At 44.1% G+C, this 24,399-nt stretch overlaps 1 protein-coding gene across 1 annotated transcript; it reads left to right on the top strand.

The window, feature by feature from the left end:
- Nucleotides 1-940: 940 nt before the first annotated feature.
- LOC306956437 (scavenger receptor cysteine-rich domain-containing protein DMBT1-like) lies at nt 941-17,679 on the top strand (the record flags this gene model as incomplete). The annotated part of the gene is made up of 12 exons (XM_079547708.1): nt 941-1,052; nt 2,996-3,319; nt 4,914-5,237; nt 6,378-6,701; nt 8,157-8,480; nt 8,986-9,309; nt 10,992-11,315; nt 13,222-13,545; nt 14,425-14,739; nt 16,028-16,342; nt 17,456-17,528; nt 17,649-17,679. 12 exons carry the CDS (start codon nt 941-943, stop codon nt 17,677-17,679), a joined length of 3,114 nt encoding a protein of 1,037 aa, XP_079403834.1.
- Nucleotides 17,680-24,399: the final 6,720 nt, after the last annotated feature.

The raw sequence follows: 24,399 nt of genomic DNA, 5'->3' as shown, positions 1-24,399 counted from the left end.
ATCTTTGAGGATGGATACTCTACAGCATCTGTGAACAGCCTGTTCTTGTGTTTGACCTCTCTCACAATTTAAAAAAAAAAAAAAAAAAAAAAAAAAAAAAAAGGGTTTTCTTGTATTCCATATACTCCCCATTCTTAGACTCCCAGACAGCATTTGAGAACTGAGAAAAAAGGCAGTCATAAGTGCCATTCATTTTTTCTCTAAGAAGTTCTTAGAGGGAGTTTATAAACAAAAGGGAGATTTTTTTATATGGTCTGACAGTGATAAGATAAGGGAGAATGGTTTCAAACTAAAAGAACTGAGATTCGGATTAAATATCAGGAGGACATTTTTTTACACAAAGAATAGAGAGACACAGGAGAATGCCCCATCCCTGGAGGCATTCTAGACCAGGTTGGATGGGGCCCTCCACAGCCTGATATAAGGGATGGCACCAGTCAACAGTGGGAGGTTGGAATTGAGTGGGCTTTAAGGTCCCTTTCAACCCAAGCCATTCTATGATTTTAAGTCTTCCCTGGGCACTGCCTGGTCACAAGTTAAGTCCTGCAAGTAGAGTGATGGTTTCAGAGAGGTGAAAAACAATTTTATTTTTGCGAAAACACTGACAGAAGACAAATGATCAGGGTCATTCTAGCATGGTTTATTTTTCCTTGACTCTTTGATGAACAGAAGAGCATGGGAGGAGAGAAGCAGTATGAGGAGATGTAAGGAAGCAGAGGTGGCTAGTGTTCTGAGAGGTGAAAAGGGAGAGACCAGTTAAGGGGAGGAGTCAGAGCAAGGAATATTTGTCATTTACCTCTGTCTCTGTCCCTGCAGTACTTTCTCCTGCCCACCCAGCCAGTCACCAATTCTAAGCTCTTTATCTCTCCTCCAAGGACGACATCTACCTTGCTCATCCAGGCTTGCAGGGGTCAGATTGTACAAGGTCTCTGCTGTTGCTATGGGACCACCAGGAAATCTTTTCCCATCTAGGCATGCCTATATCAGCAGTCTGTCTGCCTTTGCTGGAACCAGAATAGAAACGGTGCTTTTCCTCCTGGTATGGATTTGTGGTAAGTTTCCTCCTTTGCTCCCAAAGAATGGAGTTTCAGATATGGTCTGATAAATGGTGCTCATGATGAATTGACCCCTCTCATATCCTCATTGGTGTTTTTTAGTGTGGAGAAGACAAGGATCTGGGGAGAATTTGTTGTCACTTTTCAATACTTAGAGGAGCCTTATAAGATGGAGACTTTTCACAAGGGCATGTAGTGGTAGGACAAAAGGTCCTTTAAATTAAAAGACAGTAGATCTATGTTTGATAAATGGAAGAAACTCTTCACTGTAAGGGGCATGAGGCACTGGAACAGGCTACTTAGAGAATTTGAGAGTCCTCCATTCATGGAGGTGTTCAAGGCCAGGCTGGAGGAGGTTTCGAGCAATGTGGTCTTATGGGAGGTGTCCTTGTCCAATGGCAGAGGGTTGGGATGAGATGGTCCTTAATGTCCTTTCCCAGCCAAGACATTCTATGATAAATTTCTGGTGCAGGAAAAAGGCATGACCTTTCTGAGGCAAGAAAATACAGCATTAGACATCATCATTTGGCTTCCAAAAATCACCTGGAGATTTAGAGGCATTATGAATGCAAATATTCAGATACGAATCCTGAGAATAAATCAAGCATAGGGACATAGCAAGCATAAGGACAGAGCTTCCTTTAGTAGATTTCTATAATCCAGAATGTAATCCTGTTTTCTCTGCCTCTCTTCTGCACTCATAGACTGGATTTGAGCCAGGACCTAAGAACAAATAAGCATAGCATGCCTCTCTGTCAGTGTCAGTGCTTAGTGCAGCTGCATTTATATCCCGTAAACCTGCACAGTCAAATCTTTAAACAAAAAGTAGTAAAATAATTGGATAAGGATTATCTGGAGACAGTGGCATTGTTGGCTCTTGGTTTTTGTTGTTTTTTTTTTTCTTTTTTTTGGCAAACTGACACAAGTTAAGGCTGCTTCACAGACTGGGATGAAGAAAGGGTAGGGTGAGAACTGTAAATGAACAAGGAAAATAATTTGGCAATTTAAAGCTTGTAAGGAAACTATCTGTGCTTCCCAGTAGCATAGAAGAGTGAACCTGGCAAGCTTTTATATAGCAGTCCTTGTCATAAACCCTACGGTGTAAGTATATAATGCCATGTGAAGCAGCACCAAATACCAAAGATGCAGACACAATTTAAGCACCAAAAAATGTCTTTCTGAATAAGGGAGAACTTCGGCACCCTCTGCCAGGCTTGGGTCCCCATAGTAGTCTGGAGTTTTGTTACACTCATGAAGACTGTTCATTGCAGTTCTGGCAAGTGTTTTTGACAGAAATCGTAAATATTTTTCATTTGATGTTGAAATCCTAACTTGTACTCCAGTAAGTGAACTAAAACTTCCTTCCATAACTTGCACAACTCAAGGACTGATGTAACTCAAAAGGAGCATTCATGGTCTTATGCATGGAGCTCCCTGCTGCACAGGGATGATGCCAAAGTAGCTCAGATTACAGCTCTGGGACACACTGTGACCTCCATCCCCTTAGGGACCATATCCAGAGATTTTTCTCTCATGGCAAATAATACAGCCTATGGTTTCTGTGGTATGGAGCTGTCACGTCAGATGGTGTGCTGGGACTCTTCCATAGCTGAAAAATTGTCTGAGAAGGACAAGTTACTAGGAACCCCATGATCAGGACGTTCCTAGGTGACAAGAAGAGCTTGCAACTTCTTGTAAATGAGCAGAGATTAATTAGACTTCCTAGAAAAATCTTTGTAAGACAGCTGCATCACAAATTAGCCAGCAAACACTTCTTTCCATGTTCCTGCAGGAAGCACCAACGGTTAGTATGTCAGCAATCCTTCCCCAGCCACATCTAAAATGGCATCTTTCCTACAAGAGCAAGCTTTTTCATTCTCCACTATCAACCAAAAGCTATTTTGTGTTCATTTTCTATCTTGACTTTTTTTCTGATCCAGGTGTTGCCAACTCAGCTCCCATCAGACTCGTAGATGGCCCCAGCCGCTGTGCGGGGCGGCTTGAGGTGCTTTGGAAACAGCAGTGGGGAACAGTGTGTGATGATAGGTGGGATTTATCTGATGCCATGGTCGTATGCAGGCAGCTGGACTGTGGGGAACCACTGTCTGCTCCTGGCTCGGCTCATTTTGGTGAAGGAACTGGTCCTATCTGGCTGGATGACATGAAATGCAATGGTACAGAAGTTGACCTTTCTGCATGCAGGACCAGACCTTGGGGGGAGCATAACTGCAATCATGGAGAAGATGCAAGTGTTGTGTGCTCAGGTAACTCATGTTTCCACCATTCCCTGCCGAGTTCTATGTAGAAAGAGGCTTTTAAGCATGTTTGCAAAATTTTATTTTTCAGTGCCACTCTTAGGATTCAGATCATACATAGATGTCTGTTTTAGAACTAACCCAAGCCAAAGACAGTGTTACCCATCTCAGTTCTTTTGGCAGTTAAACTGATTGATGGTGGTGCTGCTGTTCTGTTCCTGCTGTGCTCTGCTCTGCTTCTTATTCCTTAACTATAGAGTAAATGAGGAAGGAAACTGAAATGAATTTCACCTGGATGCACAAGTTTTCCATGTATTTTATGGTTAAAGTAAGTCATGGGAGTTGAGCATTTGTGTCCTCTTTCCATTTGTATTTTGAGTCAATACTACCAGTGAAAACATTTATTCTCCAAAATGGCACTGAGATGAGAAATTCAGCTGTGGGCCATTTGTCTTTGTGACACGTCTGACCTGGATGTGACAGCATGGTGTTGATGAATGCTGAGCAACAGAAACTGGATGGGGAAGATTTGATGGCTAACATTGTGGTTAATTGGGAAATGAAACATAATTAAGTGGCACACAGGTTGCAGGAAGTTGACAGGTGATTTGGAGGTGGACGGGCTGCCCATTGCCCTCTTTCAAGACACTGTTCCAAAGACTGCTCCATTCAGTGAACAATGAACCAGGTTTCCAAATTTACATTTCTTGATTGGTCTAAAATGGGATTCAACTCCATATTAAGACTTAGATATACCTGTGGAATTGCCAGTGCTGCCAATGACCAGAGTGGGCAATTGAATCAAAACAAATGAGACACCATCAACTAACTAGAGAGCACCAGTGTAGATGATCCACTGTTTCACAGCTGCTAAAATGGCACCATGGCTGAAACACACCACTCACCACCTCACTGTGCTCACACTCACTATTTGGTCTTCTTAAATCTTCGGCAACGATGAATGTCAATGGGTGCCATGGAAGAATTTAAATGCTCCCCTTTGCTTCATACTCACTTCCATGACTGATGTCATTCTGTCAGACTGATCCTCTGCACTCATAAAGCAACAAAATATAATGCAGTATCGGTGGGAAGATTCAACTTCTACTTTCATACTACCAACATTGGCCTCTGATCATAGAATCATAGAATTGCTCAGGTTGGAAAGGAACTTCAAGGTAGTAGTGTCACAAATGGATGTTGTAGGTCAACATAATAAAACAGGAGGCATTATTTTCGGAGCAAACATCATAAAATATCAGCACCCATCTCTCAAGGAGGAACCAAGAAGTGTGTAAGACATATGGGTGTCTTGATCTGCTGGCAGCAGCCACCCTTGGTGTAACATTACAGTGTGGATTTTGCTCCTGCTTTATAAAGAATTCCAAGTCCAATCTGTTAATCTCTCTGACTGGGAAGTCTGAAGCCACAGAGAAAAAATCAGAATGTATTCCTCATCATGTTTTCTAGTTCTGGACAATAATAGTGGAGAATTTTTCTTTCCTTCATTCCCTACATGCTCTTTCCTTGTGCAAACCCTGATCCTGCTTTTTAGTGGTGGTGGTTGATTGATTTTTTTCTTGTTTGTTACTTTTTAATGCAGGAAATAGTGAAGCTGTTCAACTGCGATTAGTGAATGGTACAAATCACTGCTCTGGGAGAGTGGAGGTGCTTTATGGCCACAAATGGGGAACGGTCTGTGACGACAACTGGGATCTAATTGATGCTGAAGTTGTGTGCCGTCAGCTGGGCTGTGGGACAGCCCTATCTGCTGCTTCCTCAGCTTATTTTGGCAGAGGATCTGACCCCATTTGGCTTGATGATGTTATGTGTAAAGGAACTGAAGCTGCCCTGTCTGAATGCACTGCAAAACCTTGGGGAAAACATGACTGTGGGCATGGAGAAGATGCTGGTGTTGTATGCTCAGGTAACTCTCATCCTGCAAGTGAGTTTTGTGGGATCTGGAGATATGCTGGAGATGCTGTAGGGAAGCAACACTGCAGGGAGCACAGTTCCCTTTGCAAAGAAAACTCCTGCACTCAAGGGAACTAAAATGTAGAATGTGGTTTGCACTAAAATGACCTTGCATCTTCTTGGTATTAAAAATTTTCCACTGCATAAGCCACTGGTAGAGCAGTGTTGTTGCAGGAATTATTTATACACTCCCACAACATAGCACATGGACTGTGATGCTTTGGTAGAGAATATTCTTTCACTGCCTTCAGCAGTCCCATCATCTCACTGTTCTATCAGTGGATTTAGTTCCTTCTTAAGTATCCCCTAAACTGTTTCATTAGACAAGGTGCAACCACGGCACGTGTTGTCTCTCCAAGTGCATTGGTATCAAGTCCTCAAAGACAACCATAAAACCAAGGTCCCGCCTTCATGATTCCCAGAGCCACCCACTGCATCCCAGTCAGCTGTCTGGCCAAATGGAGGTAGCATATTCCAAGAGGTGTTTACCATTAGAAATTTGCAATTAGCTCAGTTATTACTAGTACAATGATTACTTGGACATTACTGGAGGTAGAAGAGTCTGTTTTCCGCAGCCCAATAATAATGAGGCATTAATAAGACTGTCAACTTCGTAGCCGCATACAGAGGCTCTCCTGACTCTCATCCCCCAGTTTTTGCTTATCTTCAGAGTTTTCCCCTTCCCAGAATGTGAATCTTAAACTTGTTTTGTTAAGCTTCATGCAGTTGGTGGTTACTCTCTAATTTTACAGGACCTCTCTGTTAAGATTTCTGTGAGTCAACATCTCCTCTTAGTTTAGTACTGCCTGCAAACTAGGTGTGCATTCAAGTCTTGCATCCAGACCATTAATAAAAGCACTTAAGAGAACTGACCCCACAGTGGAGCCGTTGGGAGCCTGAATAGTGATGCTGCTGAACATCTCATGCTGTGATGATGGAAGAAATGCTTGTGCTGCTCCCATGTGCAGAATTTCTCCATGTCACAATCCACAGAGTGAAAAACACTGTGTTCATTGACAAATGGAGAAAAGACAAGCCAGATTCTGCATGAGATTCTTCCCTAGCCTTTATTTCTTTTCCTTCCTTTCTGTAGGTTTTGCAATACCAGCCCCGCTCCGATTAGTGGATGGATCAACCCACTGCTCTGGGAGAATCGAGGTGTTCTATGGCCAGCGCTGGGGAACTGTGTGTGATGATGGCTGGGATTTGGCTGATGCAGAAGTTGTGTGCAGACAGCTGGGCTGTGGGAAGGCCTTGTCAGCTCCCCATGGGGCTCACTTTGGGCAAGGATCTGATCAAATCTGGCTTGATGATGTCAGCTGCATAGGGACTGAAGCTGCCCTCACCACATGCAAAGCCAGTCCCTGGGGAAGCCATAACTGTGACCATGGAGAAGATGCTGGCGTGGTGTGTGCAGGTACCCTTATAAGCATTAAAGAGTAAACTATCTTGGGTCATCCTGGGGCCAGGGTCCTTTGGCACTAACAGGTGCTTGCAAAAAAAAAGTATCAGAGAGGGCTTCAAAATGATGTGGCTACATCCATAGATAATTACAACCTGTCTTTCCTTATGTTGGTCTTTTGAATGGGGTGCTTCCAGGTGGCAGTTTGCAACCACAGATAGTGGTACACAGAGGGAACACAGATCATTGTGAGGTGTGTTCTCATATCACTTACTCTACAACCCAATAATTGGGTTATTCTTCTTATTATGTAAAAGAGAAGAGCATGTGAAGTGTGATGAGCATAATTGCATAAGTCAGCCACAGCCCCAGCTGACCAAGTTCTCAAGTTCCACCATTCTTCTTTCTCCTGTTTCTCTTCCTTAAGAGATTAAGGAAACATTAACAGAAACGTTTCTGTTAAGGATGGCTGTAGGTCTTCCAGTCCACTGCTCTGCCAGTCCTGAGCAGTTCCCATCAGGGGCTGCTTAGTTTGAGAGGAGGAATTTATCTTTCAAACACTCAAAAGAATCATAGAATCATAAAGTGGCTTGGTTTGAAAAGGACCCCAAATATCATCTAGTTTCAACCGCCCCGTTGAGCAGGGTTGCCAACCACTAGACCAGGCTGCCCAGAGCCACATCCAGTCTTGCCTTAAATGCCTTCAACGGTGGGGCATCCACCACCTCTCTGGCAGCAAAATGAAGAGATTAAATTAAAAATGTGGGTTGACTTCACACCTAGAAAGAAAATAAAAACTTCTGGTCAAATTATTCTTTCTTGTGTCACAGCTGTCCCAAGACAGATGCTGCCGAGCACTTAAATGTGTAGAATAGACCACACTGATTCTGTCCTTGAATCTTACTGCTGTTCAAGGAATATTCCTCAACACTCAATATTAATTGCAGAACTTCACCCAAGCAAGAACCCCTGCTCCAAATTCTTCACGCTCAGCCTCAGCAGATCTTTACACCTTCAACATATGCTATTGTCAGCCCTCAGTCAACTTGTGTCATCCAGAAATTGCTGATCCCAACAGCTAAGAGTCCTTTATGCAGCCTTAATGTAGGCATGCCTGTGCTCCTGCAGCAATGTTATTTCATTGGTTCCTTCTATGCTCAGCTTACCAGCCCACATGACTCGCTCTGGTCTGTTTTACCACAGTTAACAGGCTGCAGGCATAACTGTCATCTTCTGAGAAAATAGAGGTACAAACAGATGGCTGATTTTTAGGTGAGACTAGCCAACAAGAGAAAAAAACAGAGACCACTATTCTATGGGACAGAAGCTGCGGCAATGATCTACTGGTCTGTTATGGAAAAAAAAGAGCAATGTCCATGCCACGCCACTGCTGTCCGGACACGATCAGCATGGACCAAAATATGAAGGAAAGCACAGAAAACTGATGTCTTCACTATATCTCAATTACAGGATTTGCTGAGCTTCTTCCAGTCCGGCTGGTGAACGGTTCAAGTAACTGCTCTGGGAGAGTTGAGGTGTTTCGTGAGCAGCAATGGGGAAGCGTGTGTGATGACAGCTGGGATTTAACAGATGCCCAAGTGGTGTGCAGGCAGCTGGGCTGTGGGGCAGCAATATCAGCCCCTGGCTCTGCTCGGTATGGAGAAGGAGCTGGACAAATTTGGTTGGATGACGTGAACTGTGCAGGATCTGAAACTGCCCTTGCTGAGTGCCGAGCCAAGCCTTGGGGAGACCACAACTGTAACCACGGAGAGGATGCTGGTGTGGTGTGCTCAGGTACCACTAGTGAATGCCAGTGTATGTGGGGTACGATGCAGCCAGTGTGTTTGTGGCAGGGTGGTGGTAGATGTGAAGTCTCCTCAGAACAAGGAGGACGAGCGATCCTCATGCAGTTGTAGGCTGAGATGAAAGGAGAGTGGTATGTTGATGGAAAGGCTGTATTCCACGTGGACACCATGGCTCAAGATAATAGGGAAGGGATGTGAGTCATGGAGAAGGTCTGTGTTATGCCCTTGTGTCCAGGACAGTTCTGGAGCCATGCTGCAGGGAGCAGCTTCAGCTGTCACAGAGACTAAAATGCTGTGGATTTGGATATTGAATCCTGATGGTTGGGTATGTCAGGGCACTCCCAACACTCAGGTACCACGCATATTTCTGTGTCCTGTTGTTGAGGAAGAATCCTGCCATTTGCTGCCAGACGGCTGTGAAGATTGTTTGGCTCTTGCACAGCACTCTGAGGCATGTAATGATCCCAAACATTTTGCACTTGTATTTGGTGCAGGTACTGCAGAACCAGCTCCCATCCGTCTTGTGAATGGTCCGAGTCATTGTGCTGGGAGAGTCGAGGTGTTTCATGACCAACAGTGGGGAACCGTGTGTGATGACGGCTGGGATAAAGCAGAAGCCAATGTTGTGTGCAGGCAGCTGGGCTGTGGGGCAGCAATATCAGCCCCTGGCTCAGCTCGCTTTGGACAAGGCTCTGACCCCATCTGGCTGGATGATGTCAGTTGTGCAGGGACAGAAGCTGCCCTCACGCAGTGCCGGTTCCAGGCCTGGGGATCCCATAACTGCAAACACGGAGAAGATGCTGGTGTGGTGTGCTCAGGTAACTCCTGCCTATGCCTGTGTGTTACAGGGGAGGATTTCTTTTTCATGAGGATAATTTGTGTGCCAGCATGGCTGCAAACTGTGTCTTGATGATGATGCATCTCTGTCATCATATGGGACATTTGTTTGAAATTTCTCCTTTTCCTGAAAACGTGCAACTGTTCTTGTACACGGGAGTTGTCCTTGTCTTAGAAAGAGAAGGCATGGAATGGGATGGAATGGGATGGGATGGAATAGAATAGAATAGAATAGAATAGAATAGAATAGAATAGAATAGAATAGAATAGAATAGAATAGAATAGAATAGAATAGAATAGAATAGAATAGAATAGAATAGAATAGAATAGAATAGAATAGAATAGAACATTTGAGTAGGAAGGAGGTCACGTCTTGGTCTCCTAAGAACTATATACTCCAGTGTCCTCAGCCACTTCTTGCATGCTTTACAGACTTTTTAAGAACCTTATTGCCCTGCCTTGCATGCATTCACTACCCTAACCTTCTTTTTATATTGTAGAGGCCTGAAAGGTACACCACATTTAAAGGCAGGCTGCACAAACACTACATAGAGCAGGAATGGCACTTCTTTTGTCTGGCTGGCTATGCTCTGTGTATTACACCCCAAAACATGGCTGCTAGCGCACACTGCTGCCTTCCATTGGGCCTGCTTTTACTAGTGCCATCAGGTCCCTTCCTGCTGGACTGCTATCCAGCCACTCACCACACAGGCTGTGAGTGAATGCAGCATTGCTCCATCCTAGATACAGCACCCAGCATTTCCCCTTGTCTGTGTTCTGTGTTGCCGACTGCCCAGTGCTCCAATGAATCTAGAACCTTCTGTAAGACCTTACATCCCTCTAGAGAGTAAATATCACCTCCCAGTTTAGTGTCAGCAGCAAACTTGCTGAGGCTGCCTTTCATGACTACAATGAGATCATTGGTAAAAATGTTGACTGGAACTGGCCTGTAGGATTGAGTGATGGGGAACACTGGTGGTGTCTTTCGGATGAAGCACCAGTCACTACAACTCTTTGAACAACCCTTCAGTACTGAGGCAGTTCATCACTTAGCATAGCAAGAACCTGTTTACCTCACAGATGGACATTTAGTCCAGAGGGATGCTGCAAGGGATGGCAGGGAAGGCCTTATTTAAATCCGGAAGGATTACAACTGCTGCATTCCCTTCATCCACCGAGCAGGTGACCTTATCATAGAAGGACACCTAATTACCAAGGCAGGACCTTACCCTTCATAACCCGTATGGGCTTGCTCTATGGCAGCTTTAAAATGCCTTTCAGTAGCGCACAGGAATAGCTTTTCCATATGTTTTCCAGGGGCTGAGGATAGACTGACAGGTCTGTTGTTTCCTGGGTCATCTCTCATCCCCTTTTCCCCTTCATGATGGGTGTAACTTTGCCTGGTTTCCAGTCATCAGGAACCTCCCAAGACTCCCAGACCTTTGATAAATTGTGCTAACTCATACTGTATTCCTCTTACTGACATTCAGCAGAATATGTTACACAGTCTGTTGTGTCCATAGTTTTGAACTGGCAAAGACATGCCAGCATCAGGCAACAGAATAAACTAGGCCCTCTCTGGCATTATGCATTTGATCTTACTTTTTAATCAGGCCAGCAGCAACTCCGTAACACGTATCCCTCCCCTCTCTGTCTTCTTCAGATATACCAAGAGAAGCTCCACTGAGGTTAACAAATGGGCCAAACCGCTGCAGTGGGAGAGTTGAAGTTTTTTATGGCCATCAGTGGGGCACCGTGTGTGATGACAGCTGGGACATAAGCGATGCTGAAGTTGTTTGCCGGCAGCTGGGCTGTGGGAGGGCTCTGTCCACGGCAACTTCGGCTTCTTTTGGAGAAGGGTCTGGCCCTATCTGGCTGGATGATGTGAATTGCACAGGAGCTGAAACTGCCCTTTCCAAATGTGAGACCAGTCTGTGGGGAGCCCACAACTGTGAGCATAGAGAAGATGCTGGTGTCCTGTGCTTGGGTAAGTCTTATTTATTCTGCTTTCTGACTGAGGTGTAAGGTACATGGAGGGATGCTAGAGATTACAAGAGGGTGCCCTCTTCCCATCTTATAACTCTAAATCCAGAGTACTGAAAAAAGAAAGTGCATCTGGTTAGATGTGTGCAAATCCAGTGGTGTTTCCCTTTTCTCCCTATTTCCAAACTCACCATGGTATTGTGGTGCTGCAGTCCAGTGCTTGCTGTGCTGAAGAATTCAATTCTGGAGCACTTTCCCATGAATTCAAACTTGAAACTCCTTTCTGTGTGCTACAGATAAATCTGATAGCATTGCAGGACTGCTGTGAGTCACCCTGTTATTGAGAACTGCGCACAGCCAGTTGGGTTTCTCTTGTTTCACTCTCAAAACATCAAGACATGCTCTGCATTTGTTGTTTTCCCTCTTCAACACAAAAGGTCTTGCAGAAACGTAGTGATTCTACTTGCCCTTCCCCTGTCCTTGGTAAAACCATCTTCAGCAGATCTGTTTTCTTTTCCCAAAGTTTTTCCAGTGTCTTCTGTGAATCCTCTACTGATCAGACAATTTCCTCAAAATTGTTGCACTGTGCTTATTTGCCACTGGAGGGAAACCCTGACCTAACTACTGCTTATAGAATCTACAGTCTCTTGTTTCTTTGTCATGCACATTGTTACTTATTCTTTGCATCTACCTCTTGATAAGAATGTTCTATCCCTTCTCAGCCCCTTCATATCTCCTTCTGGAGAAATGGTTTTGAGCCTCTTCTTATCTCCCTCCTTCTTCCTGGTTTTCTCCTTGGCTGCTTGGCATGATTTTTCTAATCATTCATCGAGCTGAGGCTTTAGCAGTAGTGATTCACACTGAAGGTTTGCTTTGGATATCTTGTAGACAGCACTCCCTTTTATACTAAGCCATTTTTTTCTTGGGTCAACATGACACTTTGGGGTTTCACTCTCAATCCTTGAGAAGGATTTGTGAAGAACTGTCATGCAGTTAACTCTTCTTCATCTTATGTTCAGTCATTTTATCCCCCCCAAATGGCACACTTTTGAATTGTTCTCACTGGAGATTACCTGTTTCTCTACAATTACTTATCCACATCTGGAGAATACCCTGCGGATTTGCTGTCTAAGCACAGATCCCTTTCTGAATTCATCACTGTCCTTTTGCAGCCAGTGAAGACTTAGCACAGCACATAGCAGGATTTTCCCCATCCTCATGACATGCCCAAAGCAGATTAACGGATGTGCAACTCAATCATGCTGGTTTCCTTCCAGTGACTATAAAGGGAAAAGACTCTGCTCTGTGGAGTTGTAAAAGGGTGGGTTCTCTTGCCAACACAACTTGTTTTGTGTCATCTAAGATGTCCTGTGATGTCCCATCCAATTTCTAATTGCAGATACGGAGTAATGCCCCCCTCCCAAGGTCCTAAGTCAAGTCTGCCAGACTCACTGGATGTCTGGAGTTCGCTGGACATGTCACCTACTGATGAGTATTAATGCTCAGGAAAGGAATTAAGCCACTGACAGATGAAGTCTGGCTGAGGTCAATCGTACCCCCGTTTTGTCACCATGTTCCTGTCTAGTGTCTTTTCCCTTGGGCAGTGGAGTTTCCTGCACTTGCTGCCTGGGCACTGCTGTCTTCCTGGCAGAAGGCAGAGAGAAGGAGGCTTCAATCCCCTCATATTTGGGAGTGAGAAGCAACAGGACATTTATTTTTGTCAGTTTGGGCCAGCACTACTTCCTGACCATTGGGTCATGTGTAAGGAAATCCAATAGCATTGAGCCTTCTTCTCGATGCTTGTCCCTGGGTGTCATACTAAATCAACCAGTGCACACAATGTTTCCTGATGTGCCTGGAAGGAATGTCTTTGCCAAAATGACTTACCTAGTATTTCCGTTGTGTTTCAGGTGTTCCAGAACCAGCTCCCATCCGGCTGGTCAACGGTTCAGATTTCTGCTCTGGGAGAGTTGAGGTGTTTCATGAGCAGCAATGGGGAACTGTTTGTGATGACAGCTGGGATTTAACAGATGCTCAAGTGGTGTGCAGGCAGCTGGGCTGTGGGGCAGCAATGTCAGCCCCTGACTATGCTCGGTTTGGACAAGGAACTGGAAAAATTTGGTTGGATGACATGAACTGTGCAGGATCTGAAACTGCCCTTGCTGAGTGCCGAGTCAGGCCTTGGGGAGAGCACAATTGTAACCACGGAGAGGATGCTGGTGTGGTGTGCTCAGGTACTGTTAATTCACATAATCACAGACCTGCAGAGGTTGGAAGGGATCTCTGGAGATCCCCGTTAGAGGAATTTTCCAGCAGTAAATTGCACAGGAAAGCATCCAGGAAGCATCCAGAGACTTCACAACCTTTCTAAGCAGCTTGTTTCAGGGTTATGTCATGCTCATCGTTGAGAAGTTCTGTCACATGTTCAGACAGAACTGCCTGACTTCCAGTCTGTGCCCACTGCCCCTTTTCCTGTTGCTGGACATGACCTAAAAAAGCCTGGTCCCAATCACTGAAACCTGCGCATCAGATATTTGCAAGCGTTGATAAGATCCCTGCTCAACCTTCTCTTCTCCAGGCTGAGCAAGCCCAACTCCCTCAGCCTGTTTCCTTAGGAGAGGTACTCCAGGCCTATGAGCATCTTCATGTCATCCAGGAAATGCTCCAAATCTCCACATCTTTCCTGTGCTGGGGATAGCAGGCCTGGACGCAGTATTACAGATGGAGCCTCAGGATAGCAGAGCAGAGAGGGCCAATCCCCTTTCTCCCCACTACCACCCCCGGTTGATGCAGCCCAGAGGACTGTTGGCTTCCAGACTGTGAGCACTTAAAGCTGATTCTAGTTAAGCTTTTCATCCACCATAACCCCCAAGTCCATCTCTGGAGCCCTTCTCTCAATGAGTTTTTCTCTCAGTCTGAATGCATATCTAGGATTGCCCTAACCAAAGTACAACACCCTGTGTTTGGCTTTGATTAACATCATTTGGTTCCTGTAGTTTGTCCATGTCCCCAGAGTTTCTTGACAACACAAGAAACTTTTGAGGATTCGTGCTCATGTTTCTGACCATGTTCTGGGTTGTTTTTGTTTTTGTTTTTTTTCATAGGTATTACAGAACCAGCTCCCATCCGTCTTGTGAATGGTCCGAGTCATTGTGCTGGGAGAGTCGAGGTGTTTCATGACCAACAGTGGGGAACTGTGTGTGATGATGGCTGGGATAAAGCAGAAGCCAATGTTGTGTGCAGGCAGCTGGGCTGTGGGGCAGCAATATCAGCCCCTGGCTCAGCTCGCTTTGGACAAGGCTCTGACCCCATCTGGCTGGATGATGTCAGTTGTGCAGGGACAGAGGCTGCCCTCTCGCAGTGCCGGTTCCGGGCCTGGGGATCCCATAACTGCAATCACGGAGAAGATGCTGGTGTGGTGTGCTCAGGTAACTCCTGCCTATTTCTCAGTCTCAAAAATGTTGGGAAACATGGAAAAACGATTTTCAGACTCAGTAGGAGGTATTCTCTGAGTTCAGGCTGCTCCTAATGTCTGCTGTCAGTCGTTGTTTTCGATAAATTGATTCTTGTACAATCTGCATGGCCCTGATCATGGTCCACAGTCACCACCAGAATCTGGGTTACCATGATCAGACCTGCATCTGATAACTGTATCAAGCTGAGTCTCCCACGCCTCAGCTTCTGAAGGCTCCTGGACTTTTTCCAGGGTTGAAAATGATCCCAGAAACATCCCATCCCCGCTGAGTTTCAGGGATCCTAGTACCTGAACCTGGATTAAATAGTACAAGATACAGTGCTATATACAACATACAATAATACATAGTGGAATGCCCAACAGAACTCAGACACCTACATCAGATTTCCACTCTTCTGACATGAGAGCTGAAGAATGGCAAAGATTCCCCAAGGCGATTCAGATGGGAAACAGCAACCAGCTGGAGGTTGCCAAATATATCCGTTTGCATGGGTTACATCTGTAATATCCATAGACAACATTAAATTTTTATTCCTGAGCTTGGCAGGGCAGATTGCTCTTTATATGGAGCAAGAATGGTGTTCAGTGTCACAAAGTTGTTCAGTAAACTCTTGGAAACGTGTCTGCTTGGAAGGGATGAATCAGTATCCTCCTCAATGTGCTGAAAGTCAAGAAGGAATTAATCTTTCTACAAGTCTTTACACGGGCTCCCTTAGATACAGAAAATCCAGGCTTTTGTCTAGGATCAGACGACCACACTTGAAACTACTAAAAGAGATTAAGTAAAGAAACTCCTGATCATAGCTTGGCTACTCAGCTTGTACTCAAAGATGGGGACATCATTCAAATGTACAAAGTGGAGATGTATTTAATCATTATGACCAGCATAGTCAGCAGAAAGGAAGATTAGCCCCATCTTCATACTAAACCAACACCTCATCTGTGTGTGTGAGATTGGCTCATTGCACACCAGGTAACAAACATGTCTTGCTGACAACGAATGGGAAAACAGCAATCTTGAGTCATAAGCAAGATATTTCAGCAATCCAGAGCATGATGGAGAGTATGAGGTTGACTATGGGAGAAAACTTGCCCTCCCAGAATGTCCTCTTCATCCACTGGGCACCTTGGTTGGTACAGGGACACTACTACATGTCTACTCTCAGCAGGTTTAGGGTTCAGCTGCAGGGCATTATGTGTGCATTTCTCATTTTATCTTGCTTTATGTGCAGGCAGTGCAGAAGCAGCTCCTCTCCGGCTGGTGAACGGCCCTAGTCGTTGTGCTGGGAGAGTCGAGGTGCTTCACGGCCAGCAGTGGGGAACAGTGTGTGATGACAACTGGGACCTGAGCGATGCTGTGGTTGTGTGCCAGCAACTGGGCTGTGGGACAGCCATGTCAGCCCCCGGATCCGCTTATTTTGGGCAAGGCTTTGGCCGTATCTGGCTGGATGATGTGAAATGCTCCAGCAGGGAATCAGCGCTCTCCGAATGTGCAGCAAGGCCTTGGGGAGTCCATAACTGCAACCATGAAGAAGATGCAGGCGTCGTCTGCTCTGGTAAGCTTCATGCATGCCCCACCATGCAGGGCATTTGTAGCAACTCAACCTCTCATCTGGGTTTTGGGTTTGATGGCTCTTCATTCTTTCACAATCATAGAATCATAGAATCGTTTGAGTTGGGATGGATACTTAATGTTCACCTAGTCCAACTCCCCTGCAACAAACAGAACTGGTGAGCTAGATGAGGTTGCTCAGATTATGGTGCAACCTTCAAATGTCTCCAAGGACGGGGCATCCACCACCTCTCTGAGCTATTAGTGACTGTGCTTCTCTGCCTTCATCATAAAAAGCTGTTTTCTAATATCCAATCTAAATCTCCCCTGCAGTAGTTTGTTCATTCACATCTCTTTCTCAGAGATGTTGCCATGGGACGATGATGGAGACGTGAAGTTGGATCTTGGCGTTTTGAGGGATGATTCCCATGTCTCCACATTGCTACTTATTTTTGCTTTTTGTGCTTTTGAACTATCACTATCGCTATCAGTTACATGCTTGTATTGCCCAAAGAATCGGTGAATGCCCCATCCCTGGGGATTACAGAATCACAGAACCACAGTATTATAGGGATTGAAAGGGTTCCCTAGTGATCACCAAGTCCAACCTCCCTTCAAAGCAGGATCCCTAAAGCAGTCTGCACATGTAGGTGTCCAGGTGGGAGATGTTGAAGGCCAGGTTGGATGGTGCACAGGGCAATCTGATCTGATGGGCAGCAACCCTGCCCATAGAAGAGGGCTGGAACTCAATGGGTCCCTTCCAGCACAAGCCATTCTATGATTCTATGATTCCACAGTCCTATTTCTCTATGATGGATCTGATGATCTTCATAGTCCCTTCCAACTCATGCCATCCTATGATTCTATGATCTTTCAGGTGCCTTCCAAGCCAAGCCATTCTGGGATTCTAAGATTTGATGATTCAGCGATTCTTTAACATAATTATATGCATACTACTAACTTTAAGTGGCCTTGCAGGGTAAAGCAAGCTAGTTTTACAGGTCTGGATTGTATGTATTTCTTTCCAGGTGGAATCTAAACACTGCAGATCCTCTAGAGTGGAGAAGAGAGATGACAGTGCTGGCAAACGTGTATGACATTTTTTCAACCCAAACAGAAGATATCTTTGAAGGACAGAGTGCACCCAATACAGAAGCCAATCACGACACTCAGATCTATCTCACTGAATTGTAAGCACCAATCTGATGCGCCCAAATCAGGAGCATTGATGGTCCCCTTCAGCTAATGAAGAGATATGGGCTTTTGATCAGATGTCCCACGCGCATTTCAATGTCCTTCCTTCCCTCCAGATCCTTCCCCAACTTCGTAGCCCACCCTTAGGCACACTCCAGTACTTTTATATCACAGAGCCCAAAACAGCACAAACACTATTTGAGGTAAGGCTGAACCTCCAAGATTGGGGCATTCACAACTTCTCTGGACAGTTTAATCACTCTCTGTGTAAAGAACTTCCTCCTAGAATTAAACCAAAATCTCCCTTGTTTTACTTAACATTCATTCCCCTATGCCCTAGACAAAAAGACATCCATGTCCCTTCCAGTCTTAAACCTTCTGTAACTCTGCAGCAAAGAAGTGTGGTGGGAATTTATGGTGTCTCCTTTTTCTTCTGCAAATAAGCCTTGAGGAACCAGAACATTTGTCTAGCCCTGTGTTTTTCTTCCCATTTTTCTGCAAATTGTTCACAAGGTTGCATTACTTTCCATTGGCACCAGCTCAGGCCATGAATTCCTCTTCCTCCATTCTGCTTCCTTATACTCACTGCAGATTTTGTGGGCCCTCTCCACCACACTCCATGCACACTTTGTTTTTCTGCTCTTGAATTCATGCCCATGCTTTAGGGACCTCCTCAAGATAAGGCCTGGTGGCTACCATACAGACCTGGGATTGCAGATGGTCAAACCAGTCTTGTTGGTGATCTCAATTCCCATGCTCCAAAATTGGGGTGTGCCGAGGAGGATCTGCTCAAGGGCTCTGAACTTCTCCATGGGGTCAGGATGTTGGAAGATGGAGAGGAAGGAGAGCTCAGAGACTGAAAGCTTGAGGGAGAAATGTAATAGGGCCTGCGGGTTTTGTTCATTTGGGATGGGGACATTTAGCAGAGAGCAGCTTGGAGCCAAGCCACACTGAAGCAAGTTGTCACATCAGTCTTCCAAAATCACAACAGATGAAACAAGCTGAGATGGGCAGCAGAAGCAAGGAGACACAGTTTGCTGATTTCTCACTGGAGTAGTGCGAAAAGTAGAGGAGACAATCCAACCCTCCATTAACTGGAGATACCCCAAGGAGCTTGATCCAGATGGGAATCCTCTAAGTCCCACATCATGTCCCACAAGATGTGCTGGTGGGTGGGAAATCCCAGGGCATCTCAGAATAAAAGGTCCTGGTGTAGGTTGAATAGAGGAGACAAACCTAGAAACTTCTGCAAAAATGAGGTGGTTGGGTATGGAGATGTGGTCCAAAAGAAGAGGTCACCAGGAGAGGGAAACAGCAAGCAACTAAATCAAAGTTAGATCCTCTCCTGGAAGACACAGAGATACAAAGAGGAACCTTTACCTGGTGTGCCCAAATTGTGTAGAGGAGGAGAAGAAAACTGTTGTCTCCTGAGGCAACAGGGCTACAGCTGGAGTTTCCTGGGTCTGCCCTGCTCTGCAGTGAGCATCCAATCACACTCAGGGCAGGCAGACAGGGTGAAGCAGGAGGTGTTGCCCAAACTGTGAAATGCACCCTGCACTGCTTCTGGTGGGGACAGAGTTAATTTCCTCCCCAGCAGTTCTGTCATGCTAGTGTTTGGATTTATGATAAAAACAATGAAATGAAAGCACTCAGATGCCGTTGTTGCAGAGCGATGCTTGCACAGAGCCAAGGACTCTTCAACCTCTGATACTGCAGGAACTGGGTGGGACAGGTGATCCCAAATGGTTCAAGAAGGTACTATGATGAGCTCAGCAATGAAGGATGAAGAAAAGAAGGAAGGGAGGAACATTTAAAATTACGGTGTTTGTCTTCTCCATTAACCATTATGCAGGATGGAAATAACTGAAAATCTGCCTGCTGATGAGAAGGAATGAACTAATTCCATATTGTGCTTTGCTTGCACAAAGCAGCTTTGGCTTTACCTGTTAACTTCTATTTCAGCTGGTGAGTTTTCTTGCCCATTCCTATTCATTTCTCTTCCCCATCCTTGCCAGATGTGATGTTAGGGCAACAGACCTGTACAGGTCCTACGATGAAAAAGCAGGAGAACAAAGCAGCTGCAGCCACCCAAGGCAGGGGGGCTGGATTTCCAAGTCCGGTTTCTGACTACTTTCCTTGCAAGAAGTGAATGAGGAAACCAGTTCTTGTGTTTGCTTTCAAACAAAGAGTCAATGTTTGCACAGCTCTGATGAAGCTGCTCAGGTTACCATCAGCTGTCCTTGCAAATCTCCATCTATCACTGCCTCAGTATGAGCATTTTAGCATTATGTATATATATATATATTTACAAACAGCTACTTAGACTCCATTTTTGGGAGGCTGGGGAGATCACTTGAATGTTTTCCTTTTTCCTTCTCTATTCCCTTAAAAATTTAGGTGCCAATTTAACTCTTACTGAGAGTACTCTTTCTCCCATAGTTTTCTACCGATGGGGCACAACATACATTCAATGGAAACCTTCCCCTTGACTATCAGACAATGCAAAAGGAAGGGAAAGGGATGAAACCTGGATGCCTCTTCTTTTCACCTTTGCTGCTGGAGGGCTCTGAAATGCATTTCCTGCATATATGGGATGACTTATTTTGATTCCAGGGACAGAAAGTCCATGCTCCCTGCATGGAATATCAGGGAGAGGTGGGTGAAAAATGCAACAAAATAAAGGGTAAGAAAACGTATATATATATTTCCATTAAAATCCAAGGAAAATTAAGTAGAATTGCCCACAGCTGCTCAGCATGCAGGGGAGCACTCTTTCCATGAGTCCATTGCACAGCTCAGTGCTTGCAGCATGCAGCCAGAAACCCCAGGGTATTTTCTGTTGTGTGTAGGATGGGATGAAGCTATGCCAAAAAAAAAGAAAAAAAAGAAAAAAAAAAAAAGTAGAAAACAGTTTCCATTCTTGGACCAATCACTGCAGAGACTGCTGGAGTCACAGCTCAATAGCTCTCTCTAAAAGCATTGTGTTCCCTAGTAGATGAGTTTTCCTTTCACTATGTAGCACAGTCTTCAATGCTGGAGCCAAAATACATCAAGATAGCAAGGGATACTTCATAACAGCACTGCTGTTCATTTGCTGGGGTGAAACTCCTGAAGCTTTGAGGAAAGGATGAATCCAAGACATTTTCAGAGGGGATGAGAAGCAGATCACTGCAAGAATCATGCAGTTGTGCTGGTAAGGTGTTGCACAGGGGCTGCGTGCTTGTTTCAAGATGCTTTGCTTCACACACATGCATGTCCAACTTTTGGCTTGCCTGGGCCACACTGAGTGAAGAGGAATTGTCTTGGGCTGCGTATACCTGAGTAGCTCTGAAAGTAATGCTTCTTACCTGTATTTACCTGGAAATGACCACTGGTACAAAAATCATAACAGCACTATTTGTCAACTTCTCAGCTACAGATCACTACTTTTTAATACAGTCACCACTGGCTATGTATTTTCACAAGCTATGAACAAGAACCTGCATGCCGTGCTCATAAAAATCTTCACAAGCAGATGTGACTGCTGTCACTGTTATCACTGCTGAAATGCCTTATGGTGAAATCCACCACTGCCTCTCTAGTCAATCCTCACATCCACTAATTGGCCTCCATAAATGTTCAGTAAGTGTTAATGAATGCCAGTGGGTGCCTTTTTGTTCCACATGGAGGAACTGAATATCACCCCTTTGCTTCGTTCTCACTTCCATGTCAGACACCATTTTGTCAGAATGCCCCTCTGCTGCCATCTATCACACAGCAACAACATTTAACAGAATATTGGTGGGAAAGTTCAATCTCTATAGCCATCCCACCAACATCTGCCTTTGGCATCATGCTCCAAAATATTAAACCACGAGGCATTACTTTTGGAGCAGCCCTAATAAAATATAAAATATAGTTAACGTATGTAAGTAACAAAACATCTTAATTTTTAGCATTTCTATTAAGATATAAAAGAGAGTAACAAAAACATGAAACTAGTGAGTTCTCACAATGCTCATCAGAGATTTCTGATGAAATGCTGCTCTTCCTGTCCTTCATTCTTGACAACAGTTGCTCACAAATGTGCATGTTGCCAAAAGTGATGGCATGAATAAGGTATGACTGTGAAGCAGGGGATATTTTTCTCTTACAACATTCTGGTAAAGAGATGTGACTGATTTTTGAATTGAATGTGGGATTGCAGCTCAGCATATTCCATTTGAAAATACACACATTTATGTCAACAGAAATGGAGTTTTAAATGTAGCTAGAATCTCCCCGTGCCCTTGTTTTCATCCCAGATAGTGTTAATAGCACACATCTGTTGGGTTAGTGCCCAACATGGCTGCCCATGTCATGACTGTTCTCCAAACCCCTCCTTCTGCATTCACTTGGAGGAATCTCAGAAATGCTCCCATGCCTTTTACTCAGACTGCTGTGGGCATCAAGATTTAGGATAAACCAGTAACATGCATAATCACCAGACTCACAGACACCTTCACAAATACAAAATGTCAGTCTCCTCAGCACAAGAACAGAGCAGGAAAAGTTTTTGCAGGTGATTTCAAGGATGATTCAGCTCTTTGAGTGGAGTTTGCTAAGAGGCAAAGCAGACACAAGATGTGAATATGCTCCAAGGAGGGAATAAAAAGAAATGCAGGAGGAGAGGGGAGGAGAGGAGAGGAGAGGAGAGGAGAGGAGAGGAGAGGAGAGGAGAGGAGAGGAGAGGAGAGGAGAGGAGAGGAGAGGAGAGGAGAGGAGAGGAGAGGAGAGGAGAGGAGAGGAGAGGAGAGGAGAGGAGAGGAGAGGAGAGGAGAGGAGAGGAGAGGAGAGGAGAGGAGAGGAGAGGAGAGGAGAGGAGAGGAGAGGAGGAAGTGAAAGCAGGAGGATTTTGAGAAGCCACGCCAAAACCAGACAAGTTTGCCAACATCCACAAACCCTAACCCTAATCCTAACTCTAATGATAACCCTTAACCTAACTCTGTCATCCCAGCCCTCACCCTAACACTAAACCTTAACCTAACCTGAACCTTAACTTTAACCCTATCACTAAACTTAACACTAACCCTGTGCCTAACCCTAACCCTAATTAATAATAACCCCAGCCCTGAACCTAACCCTAACCCTAACTGGACATAACCCTAACCAAAACCCTAACCCTAACTCTAATTCATCCTAATGCTAACCCTAATTGAACCTAACTTTAACTCTAATCAATCCTAAACATAACCCTTACCCTAACCCTAAACCAAACCCTAAACATAACCCTAACCCTAATCAGAGGATACCCACAGTTAGAGTAAGTTTTTAAAATTGCTGTAACTGTGCAGCCAAAATCAGCAGCATATTCATATTGCCCCACACTGCGTAACTTTTAGGTGAGATCAGTGAAAATTAATTAGTTAATTAATTAAAATTAAAATTTATCTTCCTTTCAGTTCCAAACCTGATATCGACATTTTTTGGTGCTTTATTTCCTTTTTAATTTCCACTCGATCTCTTTGGAGAAGAAGCAATGGGGTGACTGCACATGCTCCTTGGACGTGTGAATTCTGCTTCCCTCTAGCATGAATACTATTTCTTCTGTGATCCTTGACTTCTCTATAACAAATTAATTAAGCAATTTTAAATTAAAGCAGTAATTTAAATTAACTCCCCTAATTGATTTAAATGAACTCTACATTACTTTGAATTCAGGTTTCACTGGACAAGGTTGTGGTTTCTTTCTAAATTCTTAAACTTTTTATTCACACATCATTATTCTGTTCTGAAAGGTTAGCAAGCATTAAATCATTCATAGCTCTCAAATACTCCTAAATTTCTGTTGTAATATAAAAATCAGAATTTCCAATAATTACATGCTGATATTTTTACTTGAAAACATTGACAATTTTAGTTTTTGCCTTTAAGTTCAACATAGAAAGACCTGGCTGCAGTTTAATATCTTTTCTGTTGTCTGTTTCAGTGTTCGCTATCCCTTAACTCACCAGACAATGTTGATAGTATTTCAATGCCTTTAAATGTGATGAAACATGTGTTTCTAGAATAGACATGATGAATTTATTTTTAAAATAACTATATGTACAAAATGAATATGTTTACAAACCTACTAATTGCCCAATTTTTTAATGATCATTGAGACTAGCATAGTTTCTCTTTGGAAGTAGGCAAGCCTACAGTTGTTAATTAGCCACCAATTATAAAAGGACAGCCAGACCTTCAGGTGAAGATGTGGAGTCTCCCTTGGACTGCAAGGGAAAAACAATTCTTTGTAATGCTTTGCAGCTTTCCTTGTAGCTTTTAGTTTAGTTGAACTTGTGTCTCAACACTGAGCAACAAAGGGGTTAAGTGAATGTATCACTCCCACTTACCTGTGGTTGGTTAACATTCCTCTGTGAAGTGTTTAAACATTTCTTAATCCCATTTTCTCCTGTTTGCTTTGAAAACAATACATGGTCAAAAGGGAAATCACTGTTTTAGTTGTTTGTCCTAAAAACCACCTCTCTTGTGCACTCAAAATATTTACTACTCAAAAACTTTTGACATGCATTATGTGTTTTATTTACTTTTTGATCTACTTAATCAGTGCATTGTGTTACATAAAGTTGTCAAACTACTTTCTTTTTTTTTTTTTTTTTTTTTTTTTTCCCCAAGGAAAAACTTACTGCATCCCTTCCATTTAGAAAATACTTTTAATTTAACATATGACCACGTGGCTGCCTTTTTACAAGAAGTATTTCTTGCACTTTGCTTGCTTCTAATTAATACCATTAAACAGCACTGTCTGTTTAATGGTCTGCAGAGAACATAAATTGCTGCACTGAGGGAAGAATTTCTTCTCTTCCTCTCCCTTTAATGCTGTTCCAAAGGCTTCTCATTTGGCAA

The sequence above is a fragment of the Tetrao urogallus genome (genome assembly GCF_951394365.1).
Source record: "Tetrao urogallus genome assembly, chromosome: 30".
NCBI classification, from domain to species: Eukaryota; Metazoa; Chordata; class Aves; order Galliformes; family Phasianidae; genus Tetrao; species Tetrao urogallus.
Note: the sequence above shows the minus strand (reverse complement) of the source record. Positions and strands in the feature narration are given on the sequence as shown.